Raw genomic sequence first — 14,148 nt, forward strand, 5'->3', positions numbered from 1 at the left:
AGAGAATTCCTCAGCCTTCCAAAACCTATCACGAGCAATAAATCTCAGCACAGCTTTATTCTCCATTTTAAAGTCCACTCACACAGAGACACCCTGGATCACCTGCTCTTCTATACTAATAATAGGACTGCTCACAGTCTTCATTGTGGTTGTATTGTGATTGTTTATTTCCTCTTTCTCTCCTTCTCCCCCAACCCCTTCCCTCCCTCTCTTTCTCTCTCTCCTGTGCCCAATCCAGGCATCCTGTTCCAGTCATCTCTATATATCCCATAGAGATCAACATTCAGTCAAGCACCTGAATTCAACTCAGGAAGAACTCAAATGTTGACAGCTGAGTAAAATCACATGCTTTAGTAAATACAGTATCCTAAACTTTAGAAACACATTCTATTTCACTCAATTAATAAACAAGTGTTTGTTGAGCACTGAATTTATACCAGATAATGTTTCTGTGTCATCTTATTCATTAACTTGTCCAAACCCTTCAGAGCTTATTATTCTAGCTTCCATTTTATAGATAAGGGTTGAAACCTGGTTCACAGGTGATCTGACAACAGAAGTAAGTGCTTTTACTTCTAGAGTCTTAGAATTTAAAAAAAAAAAAAAAAAACTTATAATTTAGTCATCTATATTCCTGCCTTAGTATAATGTATTCAGTGGAGTGATTTTTTCAGGAATATTATTAGTTTATTATCTTCTCCTAAAAATAGACAACCACAACAGTCAAGGGCTGGCTGTGGGGAGTGGGGCGGGGGGTGGTTCTGGTATTTCCCTTCAAGTTCATGCTTGGGGTCATCCGTTGGCAACCCAGTTGCTCCCTTTGGACTCAGTGGTTTCTCTTCTCATTGAAATAATATTTATATTATTTGAACTTAGTCCAGAGGGATCTCATAGAATTGCTTGTTGCTTTCTAGGATATAGAGGGAAATATAATTTCAGTTAGTTTCATTACTTTAGTTTGTTTCCAATAGTTTGCCAAAAAAAAAAGAAGAAGAAGAAATATTCTACTCATGCCCACTCCCAGAAGCAGTCCTCCTGTGACTTGAGAAAGTAAAGTTCTTCTCACCCCAAATCACCTGCAAGGGGAATGTCTAAAATCCCATCAGTAAAAAAATTCCTTCAAAAAACAGCATTTGTCAAACCTGACTCCATTTAAATAAAAACTTTATTATTATTCCTCTGGCATTGATTTCATAGGAATGGTATTTAAGTATGTTGAAACCTGGAACATATATAGAAACCTCATTTGATTACAATTTTATAGCACTATAAAGCTGACACCTATTTATAAATTCAATATAAAACTTCAAAATAAATAAGATTAATACAATATAAATATAATGCATAGTTCTGTGCTGAAACTAAATAACTTATCGGAATAAAAATATAGTATTCTTCACTAAAGGTTGTAATTCTTTTTATTTTATAATAGCTTTAGTACCTTCTGATTTGTATTTTCTATATTATATGACTATGTGCTATTTTTTGTATCATCTAATATCTAATACACCATTTCTTGTGAAACACAGCAATATTTTAAGTAAGCTTCTCTCAGCCTACCCCAAACTTAGCCCAAGACAAAGTCTTTTCAGCAATGACTACTAAAAAAAAGACAATAAGGACATAGCACCTGTGTTCCTTCTACATTTTCTCTAGTTCTTACACCCTGCATCCGTCATAGAGAACTGTATTCTTGATCCATAGTTGAGAGATACTCTAAACCAGCATCCTCTGATCATTCACTCAACAAACATTCCAGAGTATCCAGAATAAGCAGATTTGGGCCAAGCACAAGGGATCTGAAGGTGAACAGAGCACAGCCTCTCCCTGAAGAAGCTTACACTCTGGGAGGAAAAAGAGGTCTGCAAATGGTTGTCAAATGAGAAATGAGGAAGTAGAGGTCTCTGTGTGGCACAATGACAATAAGGAAAACAAGGAAAGGATGGTACATCCGCTTGTCAATGGTAAAGGAGACAGGAGAAGGAAACACCTAGCTTGATCCAGACAGACAAGAACAAAATTTTAAGCAAGGGAATTGTACATATGAGCCAAGACACAGATAGAAGTAAGCAAAAGCAGTGTAGGTCAAGTTGCCTTGATTTCTTATGGTAGATGCCCAGAGTTCAAGATAGGGATTACATATGAATCCAGAGAGTTGGGCAAGAGTCAATGGTAACAGACCAGAATGTCCTGACAAACTGTTTAGACATTATGCCTTAGGGCATGAGGAGTGGCTAGGGGGTTTTTTTCTTTCTTTTTTTTTTTTTTAAGTTGTGTGGTCAAGTTTGCATTGAAAACAACCGCTTTTATTCATGTTGGCATACACTACTTCTCCAATGAAGCAACTTGTACAAAAATGTAGATTGCTGGGCTGGGGCGGTAGCTCAGTGGCAGAACGATTACCTTGCACAAGTGAGGCCCTGGGTTCGATCCTCAGCACCACATAAAAGTGAACAAATAAAATAGAGGCACGCTGTCCATCTACAGCTGCAATAAAATGGTTTTTTAAAAAATGTAGATTGCTATGGGTGAAAACCCAGAAAGCCACTTCACCCAGATCAAGCATCCCCTCTTCCTTTCCCTTGTGTCCTTGCTGGATGGAGAACTCCTCTGCAGAACACATAAGCGCAGCATTCCCAGAAGAAACTTAAATATTTATTTTGTTATTTCTAGATTAAGGCAAGACTCCTGCCTCAGTTCACACATCTACTACGGCGAACAGGAATGACCAAAATGCACGTCCTTCATTTTAGGATTCTTTACAATCACCTATTTTCTGAGCTTTGAGAAACCTTACCTAAATAAAGTAAAAGTACTCATCTATAATTCTCATGCCAATGTTAGTACACTCTGCTGACAAAAAAAAAAAAATCAGGTTGTTGGTGGCATTGAAAGTCATTTCAAGAGATGCTTAAATAAATATTCTCATCACTTTTATTCCAACCTGTGATAATTCTAAGGGTTGAATTATCAAAACAGACTCCCGAATCATAGGTCTGTCTTAGCACCAAACTTCATTAACGATTCCATGAATACAGGTCACCATCAGGCAAAGACAAAACATCCTCATCAGGAAAAAACCCAAAACTGTCAGACACAGCATCCAAAACCATTCATTTTCTCCTGTATTCGGGCATATGTTTAGTTCCGGATTTACCTAGAGTTTTCAAGTATTTCTCACAAAAAGTTCTGTTTGGGGATATCTCCATTTCGTAACCCTTACAAAGCTTACCTACTATATTCTCCAGCCAGTCACAGCCAGATAAATCCACACATAGAGACTTACTTACAATGAACAATCTAGGCAGACCAGAACTGTCCTGGTAAATGCATCTTATAGATAGGGACTCCCTGGTGTATTTCTACTGGTAAGTACAATGAGAAGATTTATAAGAGGGTCTGGTGAGGTCATTTCTTCTACTGGGAGTCCCAGACACAGAGAGAATTAGCCAGAAGCCTGACGTTAACACCTTCCTTTCTCATAACTTGGCTTTGATGTTTACTTCTTAAATTCAAAATGCAATCAACTTGAGGATTAGGGGATTATCCGACAAGTTCCTAAAACGATCTCATATGTATTTGATATTTTATTCAGAATTCCTTTCAAAGGAATAATAAAACTAAAAAGAAATTTCTGGCTTTGGAAACAAAGAGAACGCTTAAAAAAAAGATAAACAAAGGCTGGGGTTGTGGCTCAGTGTTAGAGCACTTGCCTAGCATGTGTGAAGCACTGGGTTCAATTCTCAGCACCACATATAAATAAATTAATAAATAAAATAAAGGTCCATCAACAATCTAAAAAATATTTTTTTAAAAAAAGGTAAGCAAAAGTAAGTAGTGTTGTGTTTCCAGGACATACAAATTAAATACAATAGTCAATCAAGTTAATTATTAGATAAAATGGCTACATCTAAAATTAAAACTTCTAATATGTTTTTAAAATCGATAAGGGACATGTGATTTTGTTAATTTTGAAAACCAAATGAAAATTATTCCTTCACAAGTACCTCATTTTTTCTTGTATATGAACTGTAACAAGTTTGAAATGCATAACTGTTATCTAAAACAAAACCCCAGATGGCAAAATACAGAGGGCAGGCTGTATTGATGCAGGCTGCCCTGGATGTGGGGGATGTGGAGAGTGGTCTTATTGCTTAAAGGTTTTGTTTTAATTTAAAAGTCTCCAAGAAAAGTGATTTCATTAAGGGGGGAAAAAGTTCATCTTGATAGATGATAAAACAAAAAAGAGTCAAAGAGCACAGAATATCAAGAAAGTTTGGGTCTCTAAGTAGAAAGAAAAGATTTTCTTAACAATTCCTGATCCTGTTCCTGTGCCTGTCAGAGTTTTAAGGTCCAAACTGACACACACATACACAAGAGTAGAATGAGCAGGGTTGTCAGCAACATGAAAATCAACCACCAGAATAGGGGGAAAAAATGTTTAAGACAGTTACCTCATGGTGCAGGACTAGAGGTGAGCTCTAGGGAAGTGAACTACTTGCTTCATATTAGAATCTCATGCACGGCCTGTTTTTGAATCATTTGCATGTATTACTTTGCTTAAAATTAGATGGAGCTAGCTAGGTGAGTAAGAAGAAAGAAAGAAAACAAACCAATGGGCAACATGATCACATTTAAACAACTCAAATCAACTATGAAGTTTTGTTTAATCCTCCACTTATAAATTATTCACAGGGGCATTTTGATTCTAGAAAGTTCATAAACAGAGTGCAAATCGCCCAAGCAGAAGTAATTTGCTGCTTTTAAGCCGAAGCTCTGAGAAGCGAGGGAGTTGCCTATAGGAATTAACCAGAACAAAATCCTGATTAAACAACTAATTGGCTTGTCTACTAATGAAAAGAAAAACAAAGTACATTTCTCTACCTCAAGACACAGGGTCATAAAAACAGGGTTTTCAGTACCACTTCAGAGAAGATGTTTAAGTCACTGAGAATAAAATTCAACAAGGTACAGCCCACCGAAGAGAACCATGAGAAAGGGCACAGTTCTCATCCGAGCCATCAGGCCCAGCAATCCCCAGGACAGGTATGTTCTTCACATTCCTGAGTTTGTCTTGAGTCTCACCACTTCTTGTCTGGTAACAGAAGTTAACAAATGCTGTGATAGATAAGATTATTAACAGTTTTACTTATACTGTCTGAGTTGTTGGCTATTTGGAGTATATACTCAGTAATTTATGGATTCCATAAATATTGGCTTAAAATAGAATAATAAACATTTAAGAGATCATATTAGGATTTGGGAAAGCCAAGTATGACTTCCCATTAACAAGTTTCACTTCTACCATTATCATAGTAAATCATTTCTCAAATACTGAATTGGCTGTATGATTTAGTTTCAACAAAGAATGTCTAGCATGTGGTCTTAAAAAAAAACTCATTTTGTGAATAAATTCTCCAGAACATTTGTTCTCAATAAGGAGCAATGTTGCTACTCAGAGGACCTTTGATAGTTATGTCTTGGGATATTTTTGGTCGTCACATTTTAGGAGTGGGAATGTTACTAGCATCCAGCAGATAAAGTCCAGAAGTGCTACTAAACACCCCAGGATGTACAGAACAGCCCCCCACAACATGGAATTCTCTGGTGCAAAATTTCCATCCTGCCAAAGAGAAGAAATCCTTCTATAGGCTATTTTTTTAATTCTAAGACTGTCTGTAAATAGAGATAATAATAACTGCTTATTAGCCTCCTTAGAAGAAGCAGAAACAGTATACACAAAATACACAGTAGGTACTTTCAGAGTGGTAATTATCATTACCATTATTAATAATTTGAGGTTTGATGACAGGTTTAAATTCAAAGTGACAACTATAAGAGCAATGTTTGCTCAAAATTATCTCTGGAATCAATTTCCTGATTTACTTTAAAGTTACCTAAGGTCTTTAGACCAATAATTTACCATCTCAAAAAGCTGGATCAGAGATGTCAAGCACAAGCAGGGGTATACCTCAGGGAATGAATGTGGAGCAGGGACAACATTGTGTTACTTAACATTGGCCTGGAATAGTTGCCTTCCTTAGCTGATTACCATTGACTCTCCTTGCAGTGGAGAGAAGTGTTAGCATTGCTTTATGAAAGTGCCTTGGCTTCTTTCTAATTCTTATGTCAAAAAAATAATCCTACAATGCAAAATTACTTGCATGTTTATAGACTCATGGAGTGTTGCAAATATTGAGCTGGGTATATATTCCTTCGGGTAGTCTTGCTGTGTTTTGCTCTAGGATATTCAATGAATTCATGTTTAACCCTTGCCTATCACAATTATTTCCCCACAGAGCATGCAGAAATAATGAATATATTATTTTCTTAGACAACATGACAGCTAAAAGCAATTACTATGTGCCAAGTGATGTGCTAAGCCCTTTCCAAGCATGATTGTATGTAGCTCTCACAAAAGCCTTGGGTCCTATTGTGATTCACTGCTTATAAAAAGCTGACAAATGGCAGAGCCTGGCCAGGAGTCCTATTCTTCCTGACATTAGTACTTGAAAGCTAAATCACCAGGCTACTGCCTCAGAACAGAGGAGCCTTTCCAGATACTCTGACTACAGGAGCAAGGGGTGTTAGAGAGAAGGTAAAATGAGCAGAAACTTTCTAAAGAGTTGTCCTTCCTTTAGGAACAGTAATGCTGAAGTTCTTAAACGAGGCCCAGGTAGAACAAAAAATTCTTAAGTATATATATATATCCCCTGCCATCCTGACAGCCATATTTTCTGGGTGTTAATCATAAAAAGACTACTGACATCACATTTTATCCGAAGCCATATTTGGAAATTATGTGCATTAGTTCTTTCAAAGACCATGTGGTATAGGAAAAATAGTTTTTATCAGTTTTAAGTATGCTAAATGTTACAAATGACAGAAAGTTAGAACCCTATTTTTTCCCATAAAATATAACCTTTTAAAATGGCATTTAAACAATAAGTCTCAAATAAATAGATTATTTGACTCATTTAAGGAAATATCTAAGAATAAATAAATCAATTATACTATTTTTAAAGCGTCATGTGAAGAGTTCATTCATAAACCAAAAGATCATAAGTAATTCCTACTTACCAATAACCAATAATAAAAGAATGGCAAACTAGAGACTAATACACACTCTCTTACTTCATAAAAAGACAATGTTCACATAAATATGCATTTATACAACATATAAAAACTATGACAGAATTGTTTTTGAATAACATCCTAACATGGTTTTGACTTGATTGAAGTCAAAAGGTTTTGTCATTATTCATAAGTTCTCCTGGATTCTTGCCTTCTAGCCACATTCATATGAACTGGCCACTCAGTTTTCTATTGAAAACCATCATAATAACAATGGCTGTCTTGACTACTACATATGGTTACTGTGAGATTTAAATCATTTGATTAATTTACTTTTCAGCTTAAAATATTTTTTATGACAAGTATCCATAAATAATATCAAGAACTACATATCAGGACACAAGAATATCAGGATCCTTGTCCCTGCTGACTTTCTAACCTCAAAATCTCACACTTTTCCTTGTTGAAACACTTCCACTATAATATCTCTCCACCCTCTACATTAACAACACATCTACCTAGAATACATGTGTTCCATGTCTTGTCCACCTGAAAAAAAAAAAAACTCATCTTCATAAAATCAGTGACTACTTAACTTTCTGCTTCCTTACCCTTTTACTCCATTAGAATTGACCACTCTATTTTTTTCCCCATTTCTGTCCTCTACAGGTATCATCTTATCACCTACATTTTATTGCACTTACCTGTTTGGGTGTGTTTTCCCCTACTAGACAACACATCGCTTGAGATCCAACCTTTCTGTGCTTTGAGTTGAGATTTCACTCTGTTCCTCAGACAAATATGACCACATTCAGTGTGACCTAACTACAGTTCAAAGAAAAGCTTAGATGCTCAGACAAATCTTGAAGTAGAGGCAAAATGAAAACATAAAGGGAAGACAGAGAGTTATAAATGAAGGGATGAAACCAGCTTCTTCTCTTCACCATTTTAAACTCTACTACTAAAGACCTTAACTGGGACCAACAATAGGGTTGTGTGAAGTGAAGACCAGGATTGGGAGGAACATGAGCCAGGGAGACACTGACAAAACCAGAGTTTCCAAGCTAAAAACACTGTGGAGGTCAAAGTTGATCACTCAATACTCAGGCCAAGCATGTCCATTTAAGTGCAAGAAACATTATTTTTAGTATGTAATTAGCAAATGCTAAATTTTAAAGAATGAATTGATAATTGAGAGAAGAAAGCGTTACATCTTACATTCAACTTCATTTTTATGTAAATTATTCACATTGTAATCTCTATTTTGTTTCTTAAAGGAAGAAAACAAAAGTGAAGAAACAGAAACGTCTCTGAAAACTAAGAGGACTCCAATCACATCTGAAGAGCCACACACCAAAACACAAGGTCAGAATGCAATCTATAGAAAAAACAAAAAATCAGTGAAATGCATATTTTCCTGAAACGTGTTGTCTGATGAAACATTTGTCCTTGACCAGGTGAATTATCTAGGGTTGAAGAGCTAAATAGTCACAAAATTGTTATTTCTTCATTCAGTCACTCATCCCTGCATTCACTAGATGCTCTTTTATGGCCTAGCATGAAAAGGTGCCATTCCATTCACTGGTGATGTGGTGTTGTATAATATAGATCAAGTCTGTGCTAACATGGAACTTGTATTCTAGAGAAAATGAAATTGATCATAGACAAGCAAGCACATCATAAACAATGTAATTTCAGGCAATGATAAGGGTTATAAAGACATTAAAGCAGATGTGGGTTGTGCATGTTGAAAGGTTCAGTGCTCACACTTCTGCTCCTATCACTCATCAGTTCTCTATTTTAGAAATCTCATCTCTGCGTGAATAATTCTCAATTCATATCAGATCGATTTTTTTTAAAAGCTAGTCCAATATTTTCCATAAATACCTCTATGGTCCTAAAGAAAGCATATTTAAAATTGAATACCTTATCTTCTCATTCAAATAAGCTCCCTCTCCTGGTTTACTTCCTTTTCTGGTACTAATATTTTTAAAATCTTCCTTTCTCACTCATGTTCCATTCTTCTACCTAGGAGTCCTGTAAGGGAAATAGTCACCAAATCGCCTTTCATAATGACCCTCAAACCCACTTGCTTCCTTGGCAATCTCATCCTGGTTTAGGCCTTACACGCCTACACCACTCCTAGGCTAACTGGTCATTTCTACTTAGGACTTTATTTTACCCAATCTCTCCGCTTTTTATCCAGCCCAGTACTGGATAAATAGTATACATTATTTACATATTACTTTCCATTAGCTAGGAGTTTGACCCCATACCTCCACTCGAGAACCTTAGGTGCCTCCATGTTGTATACAAGACAAAATCTAAATCCTTTCACCTGACTGTATAAGTCCTAATGCAAACTAATCTCAGCACTTCTTTCTATCCCTTTCTCCTCCTCTCACATGTAAATAGTATATTCTAAGAAAACCCCAAAATGATAGAATCACTAGAACAGAATATGCCATTGAGAAATGTGAAGACATAAAATTATTGCCATAAAACTAGAACAAATGTTTTGTTTTTCATCTACTAGACAACTCCTGTGTATAATGGTTTTTAATGACTTTCTATTTGTGCTTAAAACAAATATTTGAACTAAAGCATAATTCAGTTTTTATTAGTCAAAACTTCTCATCTCTAAGAAGGAAAAAATAAAAAATACATAAAATTACAAGCAAGATTGTAAATAAAGAAATGAATCACAAGACAGGGGTATAGCTCTGTGGTAGAGCACTTGCCTAGCATGAACAATGCCCTGGGTTCAACCTCCAGCACCACTAAATAAGTAGATAAATATAGAAATAAATCACAAGAAAGGTTGTAAATAAGTTAATTCCTGTTAAGGAATATCCCCTCAATCAAAAGCAGTACTATGAAAAAATGTCCCCACTAAATTAAATGTAACTGTTCCTATTTAAGAGAAAAGAACATATATGAAGAAAACAACCAAATTTGACAGGTAAATGGTAAACTTAAATCATTGGAAGGAAATAAGATATTCCTAGTAGGAACATCATTATAACATTATAAAGATATTTATTGATTTTTTTTCAAATTAATTTTACAACTCATCTCTGTCTACATTTAGCAATATACTTTTTAAACAAAACAACTAAGGAAAAAATTCACTTTAGTTTCCTTGAGTTTATTTATTTACATACTTCTTTTGATGTTCTGTATTATTATGCAGATTAGAATATAAAGAATACTTTCTTGTTCTTCTACAGATTAGATGTTTTTATCACTAACTTTCTTCTGCACTTTCATCTCAGCCAAAAAAAAAAAAAAAAACCCCAGGAAGGCATATTCTCCTAATAATAGTTAGCACTCACTTACCTGAGAAGGAAATTTAAGTTTAAAAAAGGAAATGCTCTATAATGCTTTTCAATATGAATGCAATATAAATCCACTTCCTTATTGATGGCTTAACTGTGGCTGTTGAATTGTTAGATGATCTGATTTAAAATATTTAGTATGATGTGTCGATGAAAGAGGAAAGCAGGTAAGAATCATAAGCTCCATCTCTGTTAAAAAAAAAAAAAACTCACATAAAGTAACTCCTCAAACAGTGAGAGGATAGAGTGAAAGTGTAGATTTGCTTTTCTTTATCAACAACTAAAGACAATGCATTCTTCAATCCTCAAAATATTTTCAAAGGGGAGGAAGACCCTTCTGTAGATCACACAACACTCTTCATTGCATACACTAAAATGTGATTAACAGAAGTATTGAGGAAAAAACACTACAGATCTAAGTCAAGGGAAGCAAAAAAAAAAAAAAAAACCACAGAATTATTGAGATAATTAAACTACAATTCAGGTTTATTGTGAGTTAATAATAGTGATGCTTTCAAAATTATAGTTCTTCACACAGAAAGATACAAAATGGCTTAAGACTAAGGATCACATCTCTGGGATAACAAGTTTATTCTGATCCTTGTTACACTTTTTCAAAGTGTATTTGTAAGCTTAAGTTTTTCATAGCTGGTAATAAAATCTCTTTTGCGAAAGTTTCATTTAACAGAGGAGCTATTTGAGTGAAAAGGGAAAAATCATTTTTTTCTTTTTAATCTGCAGACTTAGCATATCTTGAAAGACTGTAAGAGGAATAAGTTATATTCAAGATATTTTGTCTTGAAAAAGCAAAATTATTAGTGTTTAAAGATAGCTTCTGATATATGGTTGGTATTTTTATGTTCTTCACTTCAAAACATGCAGGTGCAATGTCACAAAATCTGCAGATGTGGATTTCTGATTATAGAACTCTTATCTTCTTCAGAGCATGTTTAATTTATATCTGCCATGGAAATGAAGAACGCAACACATTTTGGATTCAAATAAAGATAACTTACTAATGTCCTCTTTGGATTGCAATTATCTTTCTTAGGCTTCTACTTCATATATATTACCTTAAATGCTTCTTTAAACAAACATTTTGGTACCCTTTAAGAATATATAAATGACTTACCAAATAAAGGTCTATAATGTGTTAAAATGAAATTATTCATGTGAAAAAGGGGCAAAGTTGAGAGCTTATACAAGTGTGCTGTGGTAGACTGTATAATAGCCACCCAAAAACCACATTCTAATCCCCCAAACCTATTAATTTGTTACTTTAGATGGAAATTTTTTTCTTGTTATTAAGGTTCCTGAGATGGGAAGATTATCCTGGGTTTTCAAGGTATCCCAGTGTAATCAAGTCTCCTAATAAAAGAAAAACAAGAGGGCCAGAGGCAGAAGAAAGAGATGGATCCATGCATTCTAGGGGTGGAAAAAAGGGCCACAAATGGAGCAAGGCAAGTAACCTCTAGAAGCCAGAAAAGATAGAGAAATGGAATCTCTCCTGAAGTTTCCAGAAGGAACACAGGATGCATTTTGGACTTCTGACTTTCAGAGATAAAAGAAAAGAAAGTTGTGTTATTTTAAGCCATTAAATGTGTGGCAATTTGTTACAGCAGCAGTAGAAGTCTAATACATACAGCTTTAGAATAGCCCAATTTTAAATATAAAAAGTAAAAATTTAAAAAGCAAAATTGAGATTTACTACAAGCAATTATGAAAATTTATAGTAAAGGATATACATATATATCCTTTATAGATTATATACCAGATATAGATATAGATATATAAACCAGAAAGAGCATTTGAGAGTTTGACATCCTGAATTCAAATCCTAATTCTGCTACTTCCTAACTTTCTAGTCAAGGTATTTAACATCTCTTGAGTCTCAGTTTGCTCATGCATAAAATAAGAATGATATCATCATCACTAGGTTATGAATGAGAGTTAAATTAGGTAATATATTTAAAGCACTTAGCATTGAAGTTAGTAAATTCCAATGTTGACACAGGACAGATAAAGACCATAAATGAGTATCACCCATGCTCTGTCTAAACAGGCCACTCAGCACCTATCACTACCATGTGAGGATGATGGTCAAGGGCTGCTAGGTGTCCAGAGAGTCTACAAATACAAACCGTAATTTGAATTTCTCAGTTTTTGAATGTTCATTTTTTAATGTTTAGACATTACCATTTTTTAATCATTAAGAAAAAAAACCTGAATTCTTGTCCAATGTAGTTCACAAGATCATTTTGTGACCTCTAACCAACCACCTAATAGATACTCAATGTTGTTTATGCACATGAACATTAACTTCCCTGGACAAAATTCAAAGTCTGGCATTGTTTTTAGTAATACTCTTCCTCTTCCTCTCCTAGTTCCTCATGGTGTCCTCCCCAGACTTTGTTTTGCAAACAGATTGCGAGTGGGTAAACATTGCTAGGCCTCCTATGTCAAACAGCTCTCCATAGCCAAGACCTCTGGGCTCCAAGTGTAGTTCATTCCCAGGCTTACAGAGGTATCCCAGGGCTCCCCCAGTTCCTGACCTCTGATCCAAACTGACTTAACTTGTGTCTCAGCCAGTTCTCAGTTTAAATAGCAATCTTCAATGTTCAAAAACTGCTCTAGAGCTAAAAAAAAAAAAAAAAAACTCTTTAAAAAAAATTATATATATATATATATATATATATATATATATATATATATATAACTATTTTATTTAAAAAAAACAAATAGTAGGTCAGAAAAAGGGAAGAAATTCTGGTTTTTTTAAGGAGGAAACCAATGTTCAATCCCTGGCAGTAACAATTAGCAGATACAATCTAATTTGTCTATGTGGACTTGGAAAATGTCTGTACTGAAATTTAATTTACAAGAATCTATAAAGGTTTCCCTAAGACCAACCAACTTGATTGATGTACATGGGAGATGCTACTATGGCTAATTTTAGTAGTATAGTCCACCCCTGTAACTATCAGTTCTATTCATCAGCCAAAAGATGAGAATATATTTTTTAAATATGAAATTTTTTAATCAAAACTACTTAAGAATTTCTCTGCTTCATCCAAACAGAAATAGTCTTACATAGTAAACAATTAGGTTTTTAAAACTTAACAAGAAGTGTACTTGCAAAACGATGACCAACATAATGATAATAAAAGAATTGAGAAATGAATAAACTTGGATGTGAAATCTTAGTTGGGAAAAAAAGATAAATATAAATGTGTTTTCTAGTTTGAAACGATGAGGAAAATTCCTGTGATGATTTGGCAAGGGACAGAGACATAATCAGGGCACCTTCAATGAGTGGCAGGAGCTTCTTGTAGGAAAATTTGTGAATAAATGAAACTGAAAAGACATTCAGGGGACAGAGGCAGCTCTAAGAGCTAATTACATTCTCTGCCTCTCACTCACAGGGAACATGGCTTCATTTCCCATGACCTCTGTGTTTCTCTGCATATCTACCCTGCACTGCTCTCATTCCCACTACTTATTTCCTAGCCAAATTCCAGAGAGAGCAGTCTGACTGACCTAGATAATAGTCACTGTTCCCATTGGGCAGAGCCCTTCATAGCATCATCAGGGTCACTGGCCAGCTATGGACTAGCCACACTCTCTAGGTCAGGTGCCTGCAGTGTGCACCATCAGCCACCATCCCTGCATGTAGCACAGAGAGAGCAGCCTACAGATGAGGGAGAAGCAGAGAAGAGCTTCACCAGCTAAAAGGAGA

General features: G+C 35.1%; 1 protein-coding gene across 1 annotated transcript in view; it reads left to right on the forward strand.

Annotated features, from left to right (window-relative positions):
• The first annotated feature begins 4,935 nt into the window (after positions 1-4,935).
• Cngb3 (cyclic nucleotide gated channel subunit beta 3) overlaps positions 4,936-14,148 on the forward strand; it is a 157,300-nt gene continuing 148,087 nt past the window's right edge. Inside the window, exons 1-2 of the mRNA XM_071602432.1 lie at positions 4,936-5,046; positions 8,352-8,439. Of these exons, the coding sequence (XP_071458533.1) occupies positions 4,936-5,046; positions 8,352-8,439 (199 nt within the window). The remainder of the gene's footprint in view (positions 5,047-8,351; positions 8,440-14,148) is intronic.

This window comes from Marmota flaviventris, chromosome 15 (genome assembly GCF_047511675.1).
Source record: "Marmota flaviventris isolate mMarFla1 chromosome 15, mMarFla1.hap1, whole genome shotgun sequence".
Classification (NCBI taxonomy): domain Eukaryota; kingdom Metazoa; phylum Chordata; class Mammalia; order Rodentia; family Sciuridae; genus Marmota; species Marmota flaviventris.